At 43.2% G+C, this 24,630-nt stretch overlaps 1 protein-coding gene across 1 annotated transcript in view; it reads right to left on the bottom strand.

Moving 5' to 3' along the window:
• Positions 1–24,630, bottom strand: part of LOC137379862 (IQ motif and SEC7 domain-containing protein 3-like) — a 189,806-nt gene that overhangs the window by 10,703 nt on the left and 154,473 nt on the right. Inside the window, exon 10 of the mRNA XM_068051254.1 lies at positions 3,334–3,380. Within this exon, the coding sequence (XP_067907355.1) occupies positions 3,334–3,380 (47 nt within the window). The remainder of the gene's footprint in view (positions 1–3,333; positions 3,381–24,630) is intronic.

Raw genomic sequence — 24,630 nt, forward strand, 5'->3', positions numbered from 1 at the left:
GGTTCACAGATAAGTGAAAATTATAGACGAGGAAAGGAAAAATAATGTGAGATGGGGAGGACTGAGGAGAAGAGAAAATAGATGGGAAACATATAAGAGCAAGTTATAGAAGAAAGATGAAAGGTGGAAGATGCTTGAAAATTATTGATGAAAAGATTGTGATTGGAAGAGCAAAGGAGTTAAATAAATGGTCAATAGTACCAAGAGAAAGAGAGAAAGAAGTTGAAATATCAGGACAGATGGAGAAATGAGGTGAGGCAGAAACTGAAGAATACAGTAGATAAGAGAATAAGGTTAGGGAAGATGGAGTACATTTAGAAACATAAGAAAAGCAAGGACATGAAAAGGCAATGAAGCTGATCCCCACCCTCACCATCATCCCCTGCTACCCCACCCTAGTGTAGTAATGTCCAATCTTAGAATTCAACTGCAATTTCACTGTTTCTGTTGCTTTTGTCTCTAATACTCGGCTTTGCCAATTATTCCAAACATTGTTCACTCACTGAATAAATAAATTATTCCCCAATATCCACTTTACTTCTAATTTCATTTTAATCATTAATTTAAATTTATATTCTCCTCTCTTGCTTAATTTGAAGTGACAATGTGGAAAAAGGAACAAGATACTTGAGAAGAATTAAGTAAGTTTGGAAAGGGATTGGGCAATGTCATTGAAGATATACCAAACTGAGAGAGATGAAAAATATTGTGAAGACAGAAACATGTTCAGAGACATGATAATTCAGGGAAGAACACATTTAAGCTGGCATAGAAAAAGATTCCAGGAGAGAAAAACAAGAGAGTAGAGCTTTGATGCAACTTCTCAGAGAAACAAGTTGAAGGTGAAACTGATAACTTTGAGAAGGGAAGAAACAAGTTATGAAAGATTAACAGCATTACAGAGAGCAAACCAAAGTGATGGGAAATGTTGAACATGGGAGAGCAAGAACAAGTTGAGAGAGGAAAACAAGCATACACTCACGCACTTGTGAGGACGAGAGAAATAAATTGGGGTGAAAATGAAGAACAAATCACAGATGTTGGTAAGGTATAAACCAAAATGAGAGATATTCAGAGGATAATGGGGAAGAAAGAATTAAACTGAGGGAGATAAGTAATGTTCAAATGGGGGAGAGGGCAGAAGAAAAGGAATGATAATTAGACATTAGAAGGGGAATAAGAACAAGCTTTAGCACAGAAGAGACTGTTGAGGATGTGAAGAGCATGGTAATAGAGAGTACAGCATTACTGCTTGGGAGAATTGTTTTTTATATTCGTTATTGGGATGTGGGCATCGCTGGCTAGGCCAACATTTATTGCCCATCCCTAATTGCCCTTGAGAAGATGGTGATGAGCTGCCTTCTTGAACCACTGCTGTCCATGTGGGGTAGGTACACCCACAGTGCTGTTAGGAAGGGAGCTCCAGGATTTTGACCCAGCGACAGTGAAGGAATAGTGATATAGTTCCAAGTCAGGATGGTGTGTGGCTTGGAGGGGAATTTGCAGAATAACAAGGTGATTGAAGTGCAAACAACTCAGGAGGAGAGCAAGCCATGTATTTGGAGGGAAGAGAGTATTGGGGAAAAACTAGTGTGGAAGAGAGACATATATTTCAAAAAAGAATACTGAAGCACAGAGAAAGAATCTGAGACAAATACAATGCACTAGGGTGGAGATAACATATTTTAGGATAGAGTCAGGAAAACACTGAGTGAGAGATAAGCAAACTAGGAGAGTCTTGAGAAGTATAGAAACAAGTTGAGACTAATTATAAGAGAATTGAATTGGAGCAGATGAAGTGAACGGGGAAAATAGAATCAACCTGGAAGAGATGGAAGGATGGGATATTGGATGAGAGGCAAACCATAGAACCATAGAGAAATGACGGCACAGAAGGAGGCCATACAACCCATTGTGTCTGTGCCAACCAAAAACAGCCGCCCCATCTAATCCCACCTTCCAGCACCTGGTCCATAGCATCGCAGGTTACAACACCTCAGGTGCATGTCCAGGTACCTTTGAAATTAATTAAGGGTTTCTACCTCCACCACCATTCCTGATAGTCAATTTCAGACACCCACCACACTCTGGGTGAAAAAGTTTTTCCTCATGTCCCCTCCAATCACCTTAAATCTGTGCCCCCTGGTAGTTGACCTCTCCACTTGGGGAAACAGGTCCTTCATGTTTACTCTATCTAGGCCCCTCATAATTTTGTACACCTCAATTAAGTCACCCCTCAGCCTCCTTAGTGCTAAGGAAAACAACCCTAGCCTATCCAATCTTTCCTCATAGCTGCAACTTTCAAGCCCTGGCAACATTCTTGTAAATCTCCTCTGTACTCTCTCCAGAGCAATTATGTCCTTTCTGTAATGTGGTGGCCAGCTGGGAAAGATAAAGAGTATTAAGAAAAAAGAAGCAAGCCAATAGAAAGAGAGAATAATATTGTGTATGAGACAAACAAGCTAGGAAAGATTTTTAAAAATTCATTCATGGAATATGAGCATTGCTGGCTAGGCCAGCGTTTATTGCCCATCCCTACTTGCCTTTGAGAAAGTGGTGCTGAGCCACCTTCGTGAACTGCTGCAGTCCATGTGGTGTAGGTTCACCCACAACGCTGTTGTCAGCTTTGAGAAACAACACAAATTAAAGTGAGGTATAAAAGGATGGGGGAGGCAAGGAAATGAGGAGAGATATAAAAGAATTGAAGTAAAGATAAGACAGCTGAGGAAATACTTGTATGGAAGGAGATAAAAATATTAGGGAGAAAAGATAGTGGTTTGGAGAGAAATGGTAGAATGCTGGCAAGGAAACATACCACTTAGAGGGCAAAGCGTTGGAAAGAAAAATAAATTGAAGCGGAGATTGGAGACATAGGTGGAAATATTTAGCAATTTTTGGAGACGACAGAAAGGAGATGGGAAGTGGAGTCACTTAGAAGAGAAACAAGTTAGGAATGAAACACAGTATTGGGGAGGTATTGAATTTGAAAGCAGAAAGGAAAGAAGCTGAGAACAAGAAACACCAAACTCCCTCAGTGTATGAGGCTCAGTTTTTTTGTCAGACCATCTCTCCCAATTGATTATCAGCACGTATTGGTCAATAATATCAACAGAAGGACGGAAATGAACAAAGGATGCCAGTATCACTGCAAATTCTGTGTGTGATGACACTTCCTGCTTTAATGATCGCAGGTTTACAAATTGTACAGAACTACATTCAGGTATTTGCCAATGATGGAGTTAAAGGGCAGTGTCAGGTCTGTGTATTTTATATTAAACTGTAGGCAACTATGAAGCAAAAACACAGGCCTGTTCCAAAGCAGGAGCTTCTTACCTCCATAGCGTTGTTTGTGGTCTTGTTTTCTCCAGACTCTTTTTTGCCTTTAAAACAAAGAATACATTTTTTGACGTGAGTTGGGATGTAGCTGTTTGTAGTGCTGAATTCTGGCTGAGCTGTGGTATTCCAATCTTTGTCAATCTGTACCACTAAATATAAAAGGAGTTGCGTTCCATTGAACTGCCTCATGATTCTTTCGTGTTTTTGAGGGGAATAGCATTTGAACTTACTTGTACCTTTCATTCACATTGTCCTGGTATTTTATAGTTTAATTTCAGTGACATCATGAATGAGAACTTTGTCTATGGAAATGAACAAAGGATGCCAGCAAATTCTGTGTGTGATGACACTTCCTGCTTTAATGATCGCAGGTTTACAAATTGTACAGAACTATATTCAGGTATTTGCCAATGATGGAGTTAAAGGGCAGTGTCAGGTCTGTGTATTCCGATTCATGATGTTACTGATGTGGCACTTCATGGCATCAGATCACAGAGGTTCTACACAAGATGTCTTCTTCCAGGCTACCCCTAAGCAACAATTGGAAAGAATAAAAAGGAATAATTGATAGAAACACTCAGTCTGCACACACCACCTATCAATATTTAGGGAGCATGGCCAGTTCAGTAAAATAACCTTTCCTGCACCAACATTAACAGTCCTTACGCTATTTCAAACTGTGCATTTTAAACACTGAAACTCAGTCAACAATATTAGAAACTAAAAGATGTAGAGTTTGTAAGTGACTCAATGTTACAAACACCCACTTAACATTGCTGGTGTGGTTTTGCAAGTTAAGCAATGGCTTGTATTTGTAAAAGGCTTCATAGGAGACAAAAAACAGAAAGGCTCCAATGCTGAATTAAGTGGCAAAACCATGTGCTAGTATGTCCAGTCGCAGTTCAGAGTTGTTTGTTGACAGAGGCAGTGCTGGCAAAGTTGAGATTATTCCTATAATTCCACTATATGCCGAAGTGATTAGATATATAAAGTGGAAATGACCTAAATACCTAAAAAAAAAAGTGCCAAAAAGTACTGGAGAAAGAACAGAGCTAAAAAAAATTCCCATGGGTATAGTTTATAGTTAACGAACTAAAACAAATCCGTGCTGAATCACATTGACCTATCTACCCATTATTCCTCTAATGCTAAGTTTTAGGAACTAAAGTTGTGCAATTTCTGAGTGATGGAACAACTCACAAATTAAAGTCAGTAAGCATTTGTCATGTCATAAATGAAAGAAACAAGTTGGATTTAGCAGGTTTCAATGAAGTACTTTTGAAGTGTAGTCACTTTTGTAAGGTAGGGAAATAGCAGCTAATTTGCACAAAGCAATGAGATAAATGATGTGATAATCTGTCAGAGAATGCTGGGTAAGTGATAAATGTTGGCAAGGACCCTGGGAGAATTCCCACTCTTCAAACAGTGGTCTTGTGCATCGACCTGAGAGAGCAGTTGGGCCTCAGTTTAACCGCTCAACTGAAATACAGTCCACCATTCAGTGTGGCACTGAAATATCAGCCTGGATTATGTGCTCAAATATCTGGAATGGAGTATGAACCATGGCCTACTAAATAATGGGATGACAGTGCAAGTCCAGTAATTTGTTTATTTTTTTTATTCTTTCTTGGGCTGAGGGCGTCACTGGCTAGGCCAGCAGTATTGCCCATCCCTAATTGCCCATGAGAAGGTAGTCGTGAGCTGCCTTCTTGAACCGCTGCAGTCCATGTGGGGTAAGTACACCTACATTGCTGTTAGGAAGGGAGTTACAGGATTTTGACCCAGCGGCATTGATGGAACGGCGATATAGTTCCAAGTCAGGATGGTGTGTAGCTTGGAGGGGAACTTGCAGGTGGTGGTGTTCCCATGCCTCTGCTGCTCTTGTACTTCCGGGGGTAGAGGTCGCTGGTTTGCAAGGTGCTGTTTAAGAAGCCTTGGTGCATTGCTGCAGTGCATCTTATAGATGGTACACACTGCTGCCACTGTGCGTCGGTGGTGGAGCAAATGAATGTTTGTGGATGGGGTGCCAATCAAGCGGGTTGCTTTGTCCTGGATAGTGTAGAGTTTCTTGAGTGTTGTTGGAGCTGCACCCATCCAGGCAAGTGGAGAATATTCCAAAACACCTGTGCCTTGTAGGTGGTGGACAGGCTTTGGGGAGTCAGGAGGTGAGTTACTTGCTGCAGGATTCCTAGCCTCTGACCTGCTCTGGTAGCTATGGTATTTATATGGCTGCACCAGTTCAGGTTCTGGTCAATGGTAACCCCCAGGATGTTGATAGTGGGGGAATTCTGCTATCGTAATGCCATTGAATGTCAAGGGGAGATGGTTAGATTCACTCTTGTTGGAGATGGTCATTGGCTGTCACTTGTGTGGCATGAATGTTACTTGCCACTTATCAGCCCAAGCCTGGATATTATCCAGGCCTTGCAGCATTTCTACATGGACTGCTTCAGTATCTGAGGAGTTGCGAATGGTGCAGGACATTGTGCAATCATCAGCGAACATCCTCACTTCTGACGTTATGATTGAAGGAAGGTTATTGATGAAGCAGCTGAAGATGGTTGGGCCGAGGACACTACCCTGAGGAACTCCTGCAGTGATGTCCTGGAGCTGAGATGATTGACCTCCAACAATCACAACCATCCTCCTTTGCGCTAGGTATGATCCAACCAGCGGCGAGTTTTCCCCCTGATTCCCATTGACTCAGTCGTGGAGGGAGTGAATGTTTGTGGATGGGGTGCCAATCAAGTGGGTACATACATGGAAAACTTCACCCAGCCCGGACACGGAAAGCATTGACAGATTTATCTTGATTATCGCACAGTTTTGTCAAAATACAGTTGCCACTGGACACTGTTTACCTACATTTTTGCAGATCTAGACCACTGGATAGCTCTTATTCTTAAACTATGATTGCATCATATGAGATCATAATGACTGGATTTGCAAGATAGTCTCTACACATTCCTAGGCCTCTGAGGGTAAATAGGACAACTTTGTTCATAATACTATTAACATTTCTTTATCTTTGACCATCATGGCATCATTATTTTACTATGAACAGCATGAGTTTGTACAGGAGTATTTTGTCTTCATGCTTCATGCACAAATTACTTGAGAGAAGGGGGCTGCAATTTGTGGCTGGATTGAAGTGTATTTTTTGCCTTGATTTTGTGGAATGTTTCTCATCTCAGACGCTCTACAGAGAAAGTTGCCAATTTTAATTGAGACATTGGGTGGAATTTTACGGACTGGGCTGGTGGCGGGGTTGAGGGGCGGGGTGCGTAAAATTGAGTGGGAGGCGGGAGGGGATGGGTGATGGTGGGGGGAGCCATTCCCGACACCTTCCTGCCCCCACTGCAATTTTACCCGGGGCGGCGGCAGTGAGATACAACCCACCTGCCCCAGGCCAATTATGGCCCTTAAGTGGCCAATTAACTGCCACTTAAGGGAGTCCTCCTGGTACCTATGGTACTTTATCAGCGGCCAGTGGGTGCATCAGGCCCCCAGAACGCCTCCAGGTGAAACCTGGCAGCCTCCTTGCGGTCTGGGGCAGGGGCCCTCCTGATTAGGCACCCTGTGCCCCATGGAGCATCCACCCGAAGCCCCAAATGTGCCCACTAAAATAAAGACCCCCCTCTCAAACCCTCCTTGCCTCTCTGGGACCTGGCCAATTGTGCCCTGCGAGGCCCCAAAACTTACCTTTCTTCTGGGGCTGTCGTCCCGCTTGCTGCCAATGCTGGGTGCAGTCCCAGTAGCAGCCACCACTGCTGATAGTGCTGCTGGGACCAGGAGCTGCCGGCCCGCTGATTGACCAGCAGCTCTTGGAGGCCGGACTTCTTGCCTCAAGAATGTGGAAGTTCCACCTAAGTCCAATTAAGGGCTTGGACAATGTAAAATCCTGGCATGGCTCCTGAGGCCTGGAAGAGGCGGGCTCGTCTCAGACTTTTTGGCTGGTGGACAGGTCCTCCTACCCAATGTAAAATTCTGGCCATTAAAAGACATCTCAGAGTGGACACTCCCCCACAACAAGAAAGGAAAGCTCAGAGGACACGTCTTCCTGCCTCCTACCCACCATCCTCACAAAACCTGCGCCGGTACAACTCCTGGTAGCCACCAACAATTCAACACTGGATGGGATCTTGGAAGGAGATAGGCATCTATTCTCTGTCTAGGATGGATTTGCCACTTAAGAACATAAAGAAGGGAAAATGAGACAGTACTACACGCTGAAAGAAAATCATAAACGGTGAAGAAGTTTTGAAATTAGCACATGCAGCCAAGGACTGTTCAAAGTACAATAATCCGTAATGTGCGGGAATGTAAAAAATATAGGAAGACCACAAACAAAGAGAAGAAATGAAGATTGGAGAGGGTGAAATGAGAACACTGATTTTACAAGATAGAAAACATTTTTCATTCATAATTGGAAAGTAAATTCCTCCTGACCCATTAGCAAGTCGAACCAAGTAACAGTAAGATGGAGGATGTTTTCAGCTCCAACTCCTCTCTCTCCCTTAAACTTCAGATGTATACGCAAGTTAAAAAAAGGTACTAGGCAGGAAAAAAGCTAATGCTCAGGAACCCTTCCTCTATTTGCAAAAGTCATTTTGTGCTACGCTTAGGCCTATTAACTTAAGCCTTGACAGATCCTGAAATGTGGGTTTTTGGGTATCTACATAGCCAATAACATCAGGCTATCTAAATATTCTGGGCCCAAACTGTGCACTAAAGTGGCTCTCATACCTATTCTCCATAATGAGAAAAATCTCGACCAAACAGTACAATGGCATAAGTGCACCAACATCTGTTAATGATTAGGCTTAATGAACTCTGACTCCTCTGTTCCTTCTGACTGAATACTCAACAGTGCCTCATGCTGAATGAGCCAATTACGCCAACTCTTCATGTGTGCATTGTTTTAGGTCTCCTACTTTCCATTGATGCTTATAATGGGCTTTTTACTTGGGTGCTATGTTCGTTTTTAGTCGGTCTCTTGCTAGATTTTATCACATTCTGGAATGAACAACCTGAGGTGAGCACAATTTGTGGGTTCCTCCTATTAGCTGTTGGTCATCCCAAAGATGAGGATTGCTGTATTCATATATCACCAAGGTCATGCTCCCTTCCTCTGCAATTACCAACAGCAGGAATTTTGTTAATTTCAGTGAAGGAAATGTATTTGTGATTTTAAATAACAAACACATTTTCATATCTCTTCATATTGCTAAGAAAAAATGTCACTATCAGTGCTCCTTTTTAAAATCATTTATGAAGAACTAAAATCAACTTCAGGATCTTGGAAACATGTTCCTGAAGTATTTTTCTAGCAAGTGCTGATGGTTTCAATCAATAAGCAGGATATGGACTAAGAGCTGGCAACTTGCAATAAACACAAATCACCAGGCAGAACAAAAACTATTTTGGATCTACAATGTCAGAGGTAGAGAATTACTGCAGGACTGGAGAAACAATTATCAGAATGGGCAAAATACAAATAGAATTACAAGGCTACAATCCAGCTGGTAACTTCAGACAACACATAAATGGTTTGTGAATATCAACTAAACTTCACAATGTAGTTCTCATTTGAATTTATTATTTTCTACATAAAGTTTATTTTAATTGGTTAGTTTGCTCACCAGAGGGTGTACAGGAACAGTGTCATAAAATTGAATTAATAAAACACAAGCAAAAGGATGATAGATCGGATTGACCTTAAGGTAAATGGCATCAAGAGCTGTGTCCTGCAGCATTATATGTATTCTCTGGCAGACATTTACCAATTTTCTTTTATACTTATAAAAAAAGGAAAGGAGATTGCATTTATATAGTGAGGAGGATAGTGATCGACTTCAAGAGGACATACAGGCTAGTGGAATGAGGGGTCATGTGGCAATGACATTTAATGCAGAGAAGTGTGAAGTGATACATTTTGGTAGGAAGAATGAGGAGAGGTAATATAAACTAAAGGGTACAATTCTAAACAGGGTGCAGGAACAGAGCGACCTGGGGCACAGGTGCATAAATCATTGAAGGTGGCAGGGCAGGTGGAGAAAGTGGTTAAAAAGAGATATGGGATCGAACTTTATAAATACAGGCATTAAGTACAAAAGCAAGGAAGTTATGATGAACCTTTACAAAACACTGGTTCAGCCCCAACTGGAATATCGGCCGGAATTTTATGGTGGATGAATGGGAGCTGGACTCCGACGTAAAAGTCGGTGGCCAACCCGCTTCCGCCTAGCCTGGTGATCCGTCCCGTATTTTACAGGTCCCCTGGCTTTAATTGTCCCGAGGCAGGACTTCCACTTGAGGGAAGAGGTCCCGCCTCAGTGAGCTGTCGGCCAATCAGCACGCCGGCAGCTCTTAGTTCCTGCAGCACCAACAGGAGTGGTGGCCACTGCTGGGACTGCAGCCCAGCCGACACCATGGATCGAGGAGGGAAGGTAAGTAGGAGCATGCCTCACTCGGGGTATCGGTCCTTCCCTGGTGAGGCTAGGGTGGTCGTTTGGGGGGAGCGGGGTGTCTTGGGCCCAGGTGGTGGATTGGGAGGCGGGGGCGGCCCTCAATCGGGCACCCTGTGACTGACTGCCATTAGCTGCCGTTAAGTGGCCACAAAAGGGTCTTGATTGGCCTCGGGTGGGCCGTTTCCCACCCCCCCCTCCCACCGCCTGACCGCCGTAAAATTGTCCAGAGGCGGAATCGGGGCGGGTAGGCTTCCTGGAGCCTGCCGCTCAATTTTACGTCACCCCCACGCCACCATCCGACCTGCTGGGGCAGAGTAAAATTCCAGCCATCATGTCTAGTTCTGGGCAGCACACTTTAGGAAAGATGTGAAGGCTTTGTAGAGGGTACAGCAAAAATTTACGAGAATGGTTCCAGTGTGGTGGACTTCAGTTACATGGACAGATTGGAGAATCTGGAGTTGTTCTCCTTAGAGAAAAGAAGGCTCAGAGGAGATTTGATCAAGGTGTTCAAAATCATGAGGGGTCTAGACAGAGTAGATAGAGAGAAATTGTTCCCATCGACAGAAGGGTCACGAACCAGAGAACACAGATGTAGGGTGATTAGCAAAAGAACCACAGAGACTTGAGGAAACCCTTTGTTACCCAGTGAGTGGTTAGGATCTGGAATGCACTGCCAAAGAGGGTGGTGGAGGCAGACTCAATCATGGCTTTCAAAGGGGAATTGGATAAGCAGCTGAAAAGAAAAACATTGCAGGGCTACAGGCAAAGGGCAGAGGAGTGGGACTAGTTAAATTGCTCTTGCAGAGAGCTGGTATGGATGGGCAGAATGGCCTCCTTCTGTGCTGTAACCATTGTATGATTCTATGATTCTTTCACAACCTCAGGACGTCCCATAGCATTTTAAAGCCAATGAAATACATTTTGAAATGGAGTCACTGTTGTAGTGTAGAAAACACAGCAGTCAATTTATATACAGAAAAGTCCTACGAACAACAAATGTGATGATGGCCAGTTAATCTATTTTAGGTTTTGGCTGAGGGATAAATATTGACCAGGACATCAGGATGAACTCCCCTGCTCTTCTTTGAAACAGTGGCATGGAATCAGCTACGTCCACCTGAGAGGACAGATGAGGCCTCAGTTTAACAGACAATTTAAAAATATAAGTGTAAAAAAGTTTATGCGATCACAAAACCACCAACAGAACATTTTTCTTTCCAACAGATAAAACACGATTAGTTTAACATTCATCTGATGTCGTTTCTGTATTGTATTTATTCATTTAATTCCCTGTACCTTTTTACCGCAGAGTTCAAACCATTCCACATGGCAGCACAATGTGTATCATTTCACCAGTTTCTACTACCTGCCCTCTGCTAAGTCTATCAAAAGATTCTAAAAGGATAATTTCATAACTTGCACTCGCAGAATGGAGCTACACTCACCGGGAATGCATAATGGTAATTCGAGCATGCACTTCCCACAATTTTCTTTCCATTAATACTAATACATGGGATGATTTTATTACAGATTGAGCTATTACTCTGAATCATAGTCAAGCTGATCTTTCTGCAGTACCATATTCCCACAAAGAAAAAGGGTGAGACAGCCAAATCTAGAGCCCATGGATGTCAAGGAGCCTACAGGGTAAGATAAGGCAGAAAAGGAAAACTCATGTCCAACAGTGAGAACTCAATATTACAGAAAGCCGAGAGGAGTATAGAAAGTGGAGGGGTGAAATCAAAAAGGAAATTAGGAAAGCAAAGAGAGGCCATGAAAGAATATTGGCATGCAAAATCAAGGTGAACCCAAACATTAAGAGGATAACTAAGGAGAGAGTAGGGCTCATAAAAGACCAAAAAGGTCATCTACGTGAAGGGGCAGAAGATGTTGGTATGGTTCTTAATGAATACTTTGCATCTGTCTTCACAAAAGAGGGGGACGATGCAGATATTGTAGTTAAGGAGGAGGAGTGTGAAGTATTGGATGTTATATACATAGGGAGAGAGGACGTATTAATGGGATTAGCATCCTTGAAAGATGATAAATCACCAGGGCCAGATGAAATGCAGCCTAGGCTGTTAAAAGAAGCAAGAAAGGAAATAGCAGAAGGTCTGACCATCATTTTCCAGTCCTCACTGGATACAGGTGTGGTGCCAGAGGATTGGAGAACTGCTAACATTGCACCTCTGTTTAAAAAGGGAGCGAAGGATAGACTGAATAATTACAGGCCAGTCAGTCTAACCTCAGAAGTGGGCAAATTATTGAAATCCATTCTGAGAGACAGGATAAACTGTCACTTAGAAAGGCACAGGTTAATCAAGGATAGTCAGCGTGGATTTGTTAAGGGAAGATCCTGTTTGATCACTTGATCGAATTTTTTGAAGAAGTAACAAGGAAGAAAGATGACGGTAGTGCAGTTGATGTGGTCTACATGGATTTTAGAAGGCTTTTGACAAGATCCCACATGGCAGACTGATTAAAAAAAATAAAATTCCATGGGATCCAGGGAAATACAGCAAGGTGGATACAAAATTGGCTCAGTGGCAGGAAACAAAGGGTAATTGTTGACGGGTGTTTTAGTGGCTGGAGGGCTGTTTCCAGTGATGTTCCGAGGGCTCAGTACTGGGTCCTCTGCTTTTTGTGGTATATACTAACGAATTAGATGTAAATGTTGGGGGCATGATCAATAATTTTGCAGACAACACAAAGATTGGCTGTGCGTTGATAGCGAGGAGGATAGCTGTAGGAGGATATTGATGGTCTGGACAGATGGGCAGAAAAGTGGCAAATGGAATTCAACCTGGAGAAGTGTGAGGTGATGCATTTAGGGAGGTGATACAAGCCAAAGGAATACATGATTAATGGAAAAATACTGAGAAGTGTAGAGCAAGTGAGGGACCTTGGAGCGAATGTCCACAGATCCCTGAAGGTAGCAGGACAAGTCGAGAAGGTGGTTAAGAAGGCAGATAGAATTCTTTCCTTTATTAGTCGCGTTATAGAATATAAGTGCAGGGAGGTTATGCTGAAACTGTATAACTCATTGGTTAGGCCACAACTTGAGTACTGTTTGCAGTTCTGGTCACCTCATTACAGAAAGGATGTAATTGCACTAGAGAGGGTACAGTGAAGATTTACGAGGATGTTGCCAGGACTGGAAAAATGCAGCTATAAGGAAAGATTGGACAGGCTGGGGTTGTTCTCCTTGGAACAGAGAAGGCTGAGGGGAGATCTGATTGAAATGTACAAAATTTTGAGGGGCCTGGATAGAGTGGAGGTGAAGGGTCTATTCATCTTAACAGAGAGGTCAGTGACTAGGGGCTGTAGATTTAAAGTGATTGGTAGAAAAATTAGAGGGGAGATGAGGAAAACCTTTTTCACCCAGAGGGTGGTGGGTATCTAGAACTCACTGCCTGAAAGGACAGTTGAGGCAGAAACCCTCAACTCATTCAAAAGGAGTCTGGATATGCACCTCAAGTGCCGTAATCTGCAGGGCTATGGACCAAATGTTGGAAGGTGGGATTAGAATAGGTGGATTGTTTTTTGGCCGGCACAGACACGATGGGCCAAGTGGCCTCTTTCTGTGCCTTAAACCATCTATGATTCTGCCCTCACATCTCTTCTTTCTGTTAGGGTCTAAAAGGAACATAGATCATCACCAAGAATTTCTGCTTTGCTTATGAATGGGATGGGGGGTGGGGGAGGGTGGATTAAAAATGGAAATGGATGCAGCATTGACAGCTCAATTGTTGTGGTGAGATACTAAGTCATACAGAGCAGAACTGCCCCTGGTTTAACCTCAAGTTCTGTGTAGAAATGGGATATTAGAAGTGACCCCCATGTCCCAAGCTATGGAGATGGTGAAATGACCATAGCCCACATTGATTACTATCCAGCAACCCTTATTAGAAAATCAGTGTCTGTTGATGGAAAACAAGAATAGGATCCAGTTTGCTCTGATGTCTACCAAAATCAAGTAGCCCATTAATACTGGTTTACTCAGCTCACATGAGAGGAATGACCATTGATATGAGGTAAGAGAGGGCAGCTGAAGCTTTTGAATGTGAGCTTAGCATAAATCACCTTCAGGAGAGGAGGTGTAAAAGTTGGGAAGAAGATGGAAGCAGATATATCCACCAAGATTTTATTATTTTATTTTGGGTATGGAAATGACAGATTCTAAAATAAAATGTTTTTCCAAATACGTGGAATTTTATATAGCAATGAAACAGGCCATTCAGTCTATGGCACTGTTTATGCTTCATATGAGCCTCCTCCCGACTTACTTCATCTTTCTGATTGACATATCCGTTTATTCCTTTCTCCCTCATGCACTCCCCTTAAATGCATCCATGCTATTTGTCTCAACCACTCCTTATGATAGCATGTGCAATAGTTTACCTCATTAGCTGCGGCATAGAATATAACAGTAGGGAGGTTATGCTAGAACTGTATAAAATACGAGTTAGTCTCAGCTAGAAGACTGCATACAGTTCTGGTCACCGCATTACAGTAAGGATGTGATCACACTAGAGAGGTTAGGGAAGAGATTTATGAGGTGGAGGCAGGAATGGAGAATTTAAGCTATAACAGTTTGGGGTTAGTTTCTTTGAAACAGAGGAGGCTGAGGGGAGATTTAATTGAGGTGTATAAAATTATGAGGGGGTTAGATTGAGTGGATAGAAAGGACCAATTTCCCTTAACAGAGGGGTCAATAACCAGGGGGCAGAGATTTAAAGTAATTGGTAGAAGAATTAAAGGGGAGTTGAGGAAAAGTCTTTTCATCCAGAGGATGGCAGGGATCTGGAACTCACTGCCTGAAAGGGTGGTAGAGGCAGGAACCCTCATCACATTCAAAAAGTACTTGGATATACATTTGAAGTGCTATAACCTGCAAGCTACATATCGAGAGCTGGAAAGTGGAAGTAGATTGGATACTTCTTTTTCGGCCAGCACAGACATGATGGGCTGAATGGTGTCCTTTTGTGCTATAAATTTTTATGATTCTACGAATGCCACACTCTTTCCATTCTTTTATTAAAGAGACTGTGCCACTTTTCACAAGTACGCTGACAATACCCAGCTCTAACTCATCACTATCTCTCTTGACTCCTCCACTGCCTCAAAATTATCAGGCAGCCAGTATTGGATGAGCAAAAATCTCCTCCAATTAAGTATTGGGAAGACCAAAGTCATTGTATTCCCAATACTTAATTGGAGGAAATTTGTCTTCTGTCATTGTCACCCTCCACCCCCCACCTCCTGTCACAATTCTATGCACCCCCCGACCCCCCGCCTCCGAACCCGCCTCAAGGGGGCCCATAAAATCCAGCCCTTTGGCCATAAAATTCCGGGCCCCCCAGAGGCGGGGTCGGAGGTAGGGTCGGGCGCTGCATGGATTATCATGATGGGGGGGGGGGTGAGGGACGGTGAGCCCGTGGCCTCCCATTGCCCAGCAATCTTTCTGGGAGCGGGATAGACCGACGACAGCCTTCCCACCCAGAGACCAATTGAGGCCTTTAAGTGGCCTATGAAACGAGATGCCCTCCCTGTGGGTTTGGGGATAGTTCCCTCTTTCATGGGCAATTTGTGGCCCATGGAGGACACCCACCGGGAACAACTTTACCCCCCGGACCCCCCCTCCCCCTGGACTGAACAACCAGCCCCACGGCTCCCTCACTGGGGCCTTCTGGACTGGCCCCAGCGACCCCGCCTCATCTACCTCTGTTCTGGGGTTCCAGCGCTGGACCTGGGTCCAAGGCCTCTGCAGCACCAGCAGTGGCCGCCACTCCCTGCTAAGCTGCTAGCCCTGTGATTGGCCAGCAACTCTTGGAGGTGGATCCCCATCCCCCCACCTTTACGACCCAGTGCTGGGAGCCCCGCCTCCAGCACAAAATTCAGCCCTTTTTGAGTGTAGAAGGGTTTCTTAGTTTCACCTCTGAAAATTCTGGCTCTAATTTTTAGACTATGCCCCCAGACCTAGTATCGGCAACCAGCTGAAGTAATGTTTCTTGATCTACCCTATCAGTTCCCCCTAATAGCCTGAAAATTTTAATTAAATCACCCCTTAACAGTCTAAATTCCAAGGACTACAACTGTAGTTTTGGTAATCTCTCCTCAGAATTTAACCCTTGGAGTCCAGCTATAATTCTGGTTAACCTAAGTTGTACTCCATCCAAGGCCAATATCGGCTGCTAAAGGGTGGCACAGTGGTTAACACCACAACCTCACAGCTCCAGTGACCCGGGTTCAGTTCTGGGTACTGCTTGTGTGGAGTTTGCAAGTTCTCCCTGTGACTGTGTGAGTTTCTGCTGGGTGCTCTAATTTCCTCCCACAGCCAAAGACTTGCAGGTTGATAGGTAAATTTGCCATTGTAAATTGCCCCAAGTGTAGATAGGAGAATGGTGAGGATGTGGTAGGGAATATGGGATTAATGTAGGATCAGTATAAATGGGTGGTTGTTGGTCAGCACACACTCGGTGGGCCAAAGGGCCTATTTCAGTGCTGTATCACTCTATGACTGGTGCCCAGAACTTCTCACACAGTACTCCTGGTGAGGTCTAACCAGCCTTTGTATAGCTGAAACACGTCTTCTACCCCTTTGTATTTTAGTCCTCTAGTATAAAAGCCAGCATTCCATTAGCCCTTTTAATTATCTTCTGTACCTGTTTGTGGCACATTAATGATCCATATACACAGTTCTGGCTGGTCTCACACATTCTACTGTCCGTAAACATGAGCTCACCCGTGCCCATACTCGCACCAAGTACTGTTCACCTATCACCCCTGTGCTCACTGATCGACATGGCTCCCGGTGAAGCAACACCTCAATTTTAAAATTCTCATCCTTGTTTTCAAAGTCTTCCATGGCCTTGCCCCTCCCTATCGCTGTATCCTCACAACCCTCTGAGATACCTGCACTCGCTAATTCCGGCCTCTTGAGCATCCCCGATTTTAATTGCTCCAACATTGGCGGCCATGGTTTCAGCTGGCACTTGTGTGGTACAAAAGTTATTCAAGCCCATTAGACCTTAAGCTCTGGAATTCCCTCCCTAGACTTCTCACCTCCCTGCCTTTCTTTCCTCCTTTATGACACTCTTTAAAACCTCACCCTAATATCTCCTTATGTGGCTCGGTGTCAATTTTGCTTTGTAATGCTCCTGTGAAGCGACCTTGAGATGTTTTGTTATGTTAAAGGTGCTATATAAATACAAGTTGTTGTTGTTGTGTAACAACGTTTCTCCTGAATTCCTTATTGGATTTATCAGCGACATTTAATATTTATGGCCCTTCTGCACTGTCCTATTGAGATTGTTCAAACATGCAATGATTAAATATCATGCAACAGACTTGCAATGGATTGATTACTATTTGACTGTTATTCCTCATCATGCAAGTCAAATAATTCCTGAGCCAAGAAAATGCGCCTTTATACTGAATAATGTTGACTGAACCTGGATTTTCCAAAGGCAGACGATTTCTTTTTTAATTTTTTATTTTTTTATTCTCATGATATGGGGGCTGCTGGTAAGGCCAGAGTCTGTTGCCCATCCTAGTTGCCCTTGAGAAAGTGGTGGTGAGCCACTTTCTTGAACTGCTGCAGTCCACATGGTGTAGGTACACCCACAGTGCTGTTAGAGAGAGTGTTCCAGGTTTTTGACTCAGCAATGATGAAAGAACAGTGATACATGTCCAAGGCAGGATTGTGTGTGGATTGAAGAGGTACTTTCATGCAACTGCTGCCCTTGTCCTTCTAGGTAATACAGGTCACAAGTTTTGGAGGTTCTGTCGAAGCTGCCTTGGTGTGTTGCTCCAGTGTATCTTGTAAATGATACACACTGCAGACACGTTTTGCCAGTGGTGGAGGGAGTGAGTGTTTAAGATTGTGAATGGGGTGCCAATCAAGTGAGCTGCTTTGTCCTGGATGGTGTCAAGCTTTTTGAGTGTTGTTGGAGCTGTACTCATCCAGGCGAGTGGAGAGTAGTCCATCACACTCCTGACTTGTGCCCCATAGGTGGTGCACAGGCTTTGGGGAGTCAGTAGGTAAGTCACTCGCTGCAGAGTACATAATCTCTGACCTGTTCTTATAGTTACAATATTTATATGGCTTGCCCACTTAGGTTTTTGGTCAATGATGACCCCCAGGATGTTGACAGTGGGAGATTTGATGCTGGAAATGCATGGAATGACTAGGTGAGGTGATTAGATTATCTCTTATTGAAGATGATCATTGCCTAGCATTTGTGTTGCACAACTGTCACTTGCCACTTATCAGCCCAAGCCTGGATGTTGTCCAGGTCTTGCTACATGCGGGCATGGACTACTTCAGTATCTGAGGTGTTACAAATGAGACTGAACATAGCAATCATCAGAGAACATCCCCGCTTCTGACCTTAGGGGGAAGATCATTGATGAAGCAGTAGAAGATGGTTGCGCCTCGGACGTTGCCTGAGGAACTCCAGTAATGATGTCCTGCGGCTGAGATGATTGGCCTCAACAACCACAACCATCTTCCTTTGTGCTAGGTATTGCCCCAGCCAGTGGAGAGATTTCCCCCTGATCCCCATTGACTTCAGTTTTACTAGGATTACCTGGTGTCACACTTCGTCAAATGCCACCTTGATGTCAAGGGCAGCCACTCTCACCTGTCCACTAGAATTCAGCTGTTTGTCCACAATTGGACCAGGGCCTGGAGCTGAGGGGTCCTAGTCCTCCAGCACTTTGTTGCATGTAAGTAGCCTGATGGGGCAGTAATTTGCCAGATTGGTTTGTCCTGGTTTTTGTGGACAAAATATACCTGGGCACTTTTTCACTTTGTTGGGTAGATATCAGTGTTGTAACTGAACTGAAACAACTTGGCTAGAGCCATGGCTAGTTCTGGAGTACAATTCTTCAGCACTGCAGCCAGGATGTTGTCAGGGCCCATAGCCTTTGCTGTATCCAGTGCGTTCAGCCGTTTCTTGATATCATCTGGAGTGAATCAAATTGGCTGAAGACTGGCATCTGTGATGGTGGGAACCTCAGGAAGAGACTGAGATGGATCATTCACTTGGCAATTCTGGCTGAAGATGATTGCAAATGCTTCAGCCTTGTCTTTTTCATTCATGTGATGGGCTTTACCATAATTGAGAATGGGGATGTTCATGAAGCCTTCTCCTCCAGTTAGTAGTTTAACTGTCTACCACCATTCACGACTGGATGTGACAGGACTGCAGAGCTTTGATCTGAAACTGGAAGAAGAGTAGAGCACAATTTACACCTGCCTAGTATGACCAGCCCTGATTTCATTGCAATTTCCAAGCTCATCACAACATATTGTGTTAGCTGCATATACTTCTCATTGCGAGTTCACCCATTTACAGGTGGAAAATAGCATTTGCTGGAGGATTTTAAAGTATTGCTTTGGTTTACAATGGATGTTACTGATTTGTTCAATGAAGGTCTGAGATTGCAGAATTGCAGGTTTGCAGGATGGCAGTTGGGGTAATGGAAATACTGCTAAAGAAAGAAAGGTACCAAAGAACAGTGCCCTTTTGCACTCACCACTGCAAATCCCAAAGGAAAGCTGTCTAGTGTCAATGCAGGAGATTTCCAGGGCAGTGGATGTCCAACTCTACCACCTGTACTTTGTCAGGCAGCGCCTGGAGAAGTTTAAAGACTGTACAAAGTCAGCTGAGTCAAGGAGAGCCAAGAAAATCATTCATCAGTATCTGCCACCTGCAATGACCTCCTTGTCACACTTTGATAAAGTATTTTAATAGTTCATTATTAACGTCTGTGAGACTACACTACATGAGGCGTGTCACAGCCATACCCTGCCAGCTCCCAGGTAGGCTCCCTGCTATAGAATGGAGTACCTACCTAATGTATGGTAAACAGTCTGACCCCCAATAGATTGTCTGGGGCCTGGGTGGGATCAAGGAATGGGAAGAACTACAGCCCAAACCAAGACATGCCAGAATTCTGGAAAAGGGAAAACAAATCCCGGCTGGAAATTGTCATCATTCCCCAATTTATTCTTGCTGTAATGCAATATGTTTGCATACAGTTTTTATATGTTTATCTTATTTTTTAATTAAAGTAAGGCATGTATAGTGCAAGACACAATCACATCAACACACCTTCATAGCAACATTGAAAGGTGTCTTGCTTTATTACTGTGTTAATGCTCCTTTAGCTGCAGTGTGATCCCTGTTGTTTACTTGTGCTAGCTATATTTCAAAACTGTCAATAAGTTATTTTTGTACAACATACCCCCCCCCCCCCCCGCCTCAATATACTTTGATTTTGTAACTGGGTTCCACTCAATTTCCTGACTAATTAAATTGTTCGGAGTTCATTTGAGAAAAAAAGTGATCAATCATTTCAGTTAAAATTGCTGTTGTTGTGTGAAAGTGAACTCCCAACTTGTATAGTTGATCAATTCTAAAAATCAAAAGGACCTGCCAACCAGGTAATAAATCTTTCTAACTGTCAGATTGCGGTTACACAATGGGCAATATTGAAGGAACCACTTCCACCTACCATTGAGAAAGATCAAGTAAGATAGCTGATTCTTTTGTTTTACTTTATATATTCTGGTCAATATTTATCCTTTAACCCACCACCACCAAAACTGGTTAACTGGTTATTTATCTCATTACTGCTTGCAGGACCTAGCTGCGTGAAAATAAGCAGCTACATTTGTCCATATAACAGTGACCACACTTTAAAAAGCAATTCTTGGCTATTGTGTGCTAGGGAATGCCCTGAAGAAGCTGTAAAAAAGCAAGTTTTTGTTTTCCTCTGCAGATTCTTTTTTCCTTCTCAAGTTTTCCTACTTTCTGGAAGCGCTGATTGATATTAGGGTACAGTTCCTTGAATGCCTGCAGCTGCCCTCAAGTGGCTATTGTTCCTGTCTGAGCCTAGAATATTAGTATTGGCAGGCTACTCTGCTGTGGGCAATAACGCAACTGAACCTGAACCAGCATTCGCACAGAAGCACTTTTGGGCATGGTGCATGAATAACAATCAGGTTCTCTCGCTGGAGCAGGAATATTAATGCTCACCGCTGCTCCGGCTGAGATCTGCTACCTTAGCTAAAGCTAGAGATTGAACCAGTGGACTCCCTGGTGTGCTGATGCAGTATTACACCAATTGGTGCATTTACTCACAGAGCAGCTATGAGTGCATCATTTAAAAAAAAATTTGGAACAAGTTTCAGAAATGGATTTTAGGTAGTTGAAATAGGCATTATTCCAAACATAGAGAGTGTATTAACAATTGTTAGCTGTCTTGGATATCTAGAGATGACTGACTGCCAACCTTTGAAAAAAAATAAGCTGAAAGCCATTGAAGTACTGAATTGATAGGGCTCCCTTGATTGTCTTGTCTTAGCATTATTTCTTTCCTCAACGAGTCAGGGAGCTCTTACGAATATTGAGCTCTGCTACCTTATATAATTGCAAGCAGAAAACACCCAATAGTGCAGTTGTGCAGCTGAAGAGAAATAGTCCTGTTTGTGATTTTATTCTGCACATTTTTTATATGTAAAATGAAAGTGATGGGAAAATTCTGATATTTTTCCTATTTGTCTTTGCTTTCCAGGTGAAGGATGTCTGTGCATGGATTAGAATACTTTCCCTCACTGTGATCCAGGGTTAGCATCAAGCACTCCCAAGTAAAGCTACTTCTATTCTCCACTAACACAAAAAATTCTTCCATTTCTTCTGTAAAAGAGGAATTTCATCCTCCATGTGCCTTTAACATCAACCTCAAGATTATCCATTCCCTACTGTATCAGCACAAAATTTCCATTTCCCAAATGAGACAACTTTGTGGCCTTTGTGAGTGAGTCCGACAATTTGGTTCCAGTTGGTGCAGCATTATAGGCTATTTGGAGCTTGATTCCACACTAAAAAAGAACTGAGTTGAGACCCTACATCAAGCCAATTCAACAAAGAACCCTTGCAGCCAGCTGAAAGAATTTCATCCCAATTCAACCAAGGCCTCAGTTGTTAAAGGAAAAAAATCCATTCATTTCACCACCTACTGCCTCCAAAGTGGGATTTTAAAAAGGATTGGTTGTTTAAAAAAAAATCTTTTTCTCAAGTCATAAGATTAAAACCTATTCCAGCTGCATGCCCCAAATCTGAAATATTTCCCATGCTAAACCATTTCTGTTGAGGACATTTTCCAGATGACAGTCACTCATATCTAAACAGAGCTAAGAGGCATTTCACATGTATTGAATAATACATGAGTATTAAAGAAATCTTTCACGCATTTAGTAATTTCCATCAAAATTTTAAAAAGCCCAATATGGTTAATTATTTGAGTATTGTATTATTACGGGAGTCAGTGAGGAACTGTAGAATACAATACAGAATGAATCCCATTCATGGGAAGAATGACGTCATTTCCATCAAGCTTAATTGAACTTTCCTCCGCCTCTGCATTAAATGGGTGTGCAGTAGTAAGGTGTTAGTGTGAAAAAGAACATTGGACAATGTGGTTTATTCTTGGTAGAGTTCATCTTGCACAGTTCTATTAAACAGAATTAATACCATTAACCCTGATCTAAATGGAACTGTATTAATTATTCTGAAACCGTATTGAAGAATTAATGCATTCAACACACAAATGGGTTTGGATTTTCAGGGACCCTTGCACAATGACAGACTCCTGCCTCCAGCCACTCTTGTCAGATTGCAGCAATCAGTCATGTAAGTACTATGGAGAGGTTCCATTTCCAGGCCCTCTGAGTACCATGCAATATTTTAACCTTACCATTAAACTAAGAGACTCTTTGTCTCTAGGCATTGTTAAAAGACTATAGATAAATACTTCCCCGTATTATAGACAGCTTCTGTTTTGAAGCTTCTTTAACAATTTGCATACATTACGAGCAAAACTGAGAAATTGCTGCACCCAGGCTCCTTAGCAAACTTCAGTGAATTAATTTTACTGTGTTACTCCTGTCCGCAGGGCTCCTTATCAACCTGCAGTAACTTAACTGTACTAGCACTGAATTAGGAATGCTTCTAGGCATCCTTACCCATATGCAGTAATCAATCTTGCCAATATTAATTAAATGGTCTGACTCGAGCCAATAGTGAGAAACTATTGAACCCCGCAGGAGTACCTCCTCTCTGCAGCACCCAGACTTGCAGCTATATACCAGCAAAATTGAAACAGCAATTAATTAACCTAATCAAAACTGAAAAGCTCAATATGTTTTTAATTTAGTTTAGAGATACAGCACTGAAACAGGCCCGATCAACATACTAAATGCAGCAAATGCTATGGGGCCTGATAACATCCTGGCTGTAGTACTGAAGACCTGTGCTCCAGAATTAGCCATGCCCCTAGCCAAGCTGTTCCAGTGCAGATACAATACTGGCATTTATCCGACAATGTGGAAGATTGCCCACGTACCTCCTGTCCACAAGAAGCAGGAGAAATCCAATCTGGCCAATTTCTGCCCCATCAGTCTACTCTCAATCATCAGCAAAGTGATGGAACGTGTCGTTGACAGTGCTATCAAGCAACACTTACACAGCAATAATCTGCTCACTGATGCTCAGCTTGGGTTCCGCCAGGACCACTCGGCTCCAGATCTCATTATAGCCTTGGTCTAAACATGGAAAGAAGTGCTGAATTCCAAGTGATGTGAGAGGGACTGCCCATGAAGGCAGCATTTGACTGAGTGTGACATCAAAGAGCCCTAGGAAGATTGAAATCAATGGGAATCAGGGGGAACACTCTTCACTGGTTGGAGTCATACCTAGCACAAACGAAGATGGTTGTGATTGTTGAAGGCAATCATCTCAGCCTCAGGACATCGATGCAGGAGTTCCTCAGGGTAGTGTCCTAGGCCCAACCATCTTCAGCTGCTTCTTCAATGGCCTTCCCTCCATCATAAGGTCAGAAGTCAGAAGTTCGCTAATGATTGTACAGTGTTCAGCACCATTTGCAACTCCTCAGATAATGAAGCAGTCCATGCCAGGCAATGACCATCTCCAACATGAGAGAATCTAACCAGCTCCCCTTGACGTTTAATGACATTAGCATCGCTGAATCCCCCACCATCAACATCCCAGGGGTTACCATTGATGAGAAACTTAACTGGACTAGCCATATAAATACTGTGGCTACAAGAGCAGGTCAGAGGCTGGGAATAAAGAAAGGGAGAATAAAATATGAATGTAAACTAGCAAAAAACATAAAAACAGACTGTAAAAACTTCTATAGGTATGTAAACAGGAAACATTTGGCTAAGGCATTCCGAAGGGAATGTTCCCTCCGCGACACCCTGGTCCACTCCTCCATTACCCCCACCACCTCGCCCCCTTCCCACGGCACCTTCCCCTGCAATCGTAGGAGGTGTAATACCTGCCCATTTACCTCGTCTCTCCTCACTATCCCAGGCCTCGAACACTCCTTTCAGGTGAAGCAGCGATTTACTTGCACTTCTTTCAATGTAGTATACTGTATTCGCTGATCACAATGTGATCCCCTCTACATTGGGGAGACCAAACGCAGACTGGGTGACCACTTTGCAGAACACCTCTGCTCAGTCCGAAAACATCACCCCGAGCTTCCGGTTGCTTGCCATTTCAACACTCCCCCCTGCTCTCATGCTCGCATCTCGGTCCTGGGATTGCTGCAGTATTCCAGTGAACATCAACACAAGCTCGAGTAAACAGCATCTCATTTACCGATTAGGCACACTACAGCCTGCCAGACTGAACATTGAGTTCAACTATTTCAGAGCATGACAGGCTCCCCATTTTACTTTTATTTTTAGTTATTTTTTCTTTTTTATATTCTTTTGTGTTTGTTT

Source organism: Heterodontus francisci, chromosome 18 (assembly GCF_036365525.1).
Source record: "Heterodontus francisci isolate sHetFra1 chromosome 18, sHetFra1.hap1, whole genome shotgun sequence".
NCBI lineage: Eukaryota > Metazoa > Chordata > Chondrichthyes > Heterodontiformes > Heterodontidae > Heterodontus > Heterodontus francisci.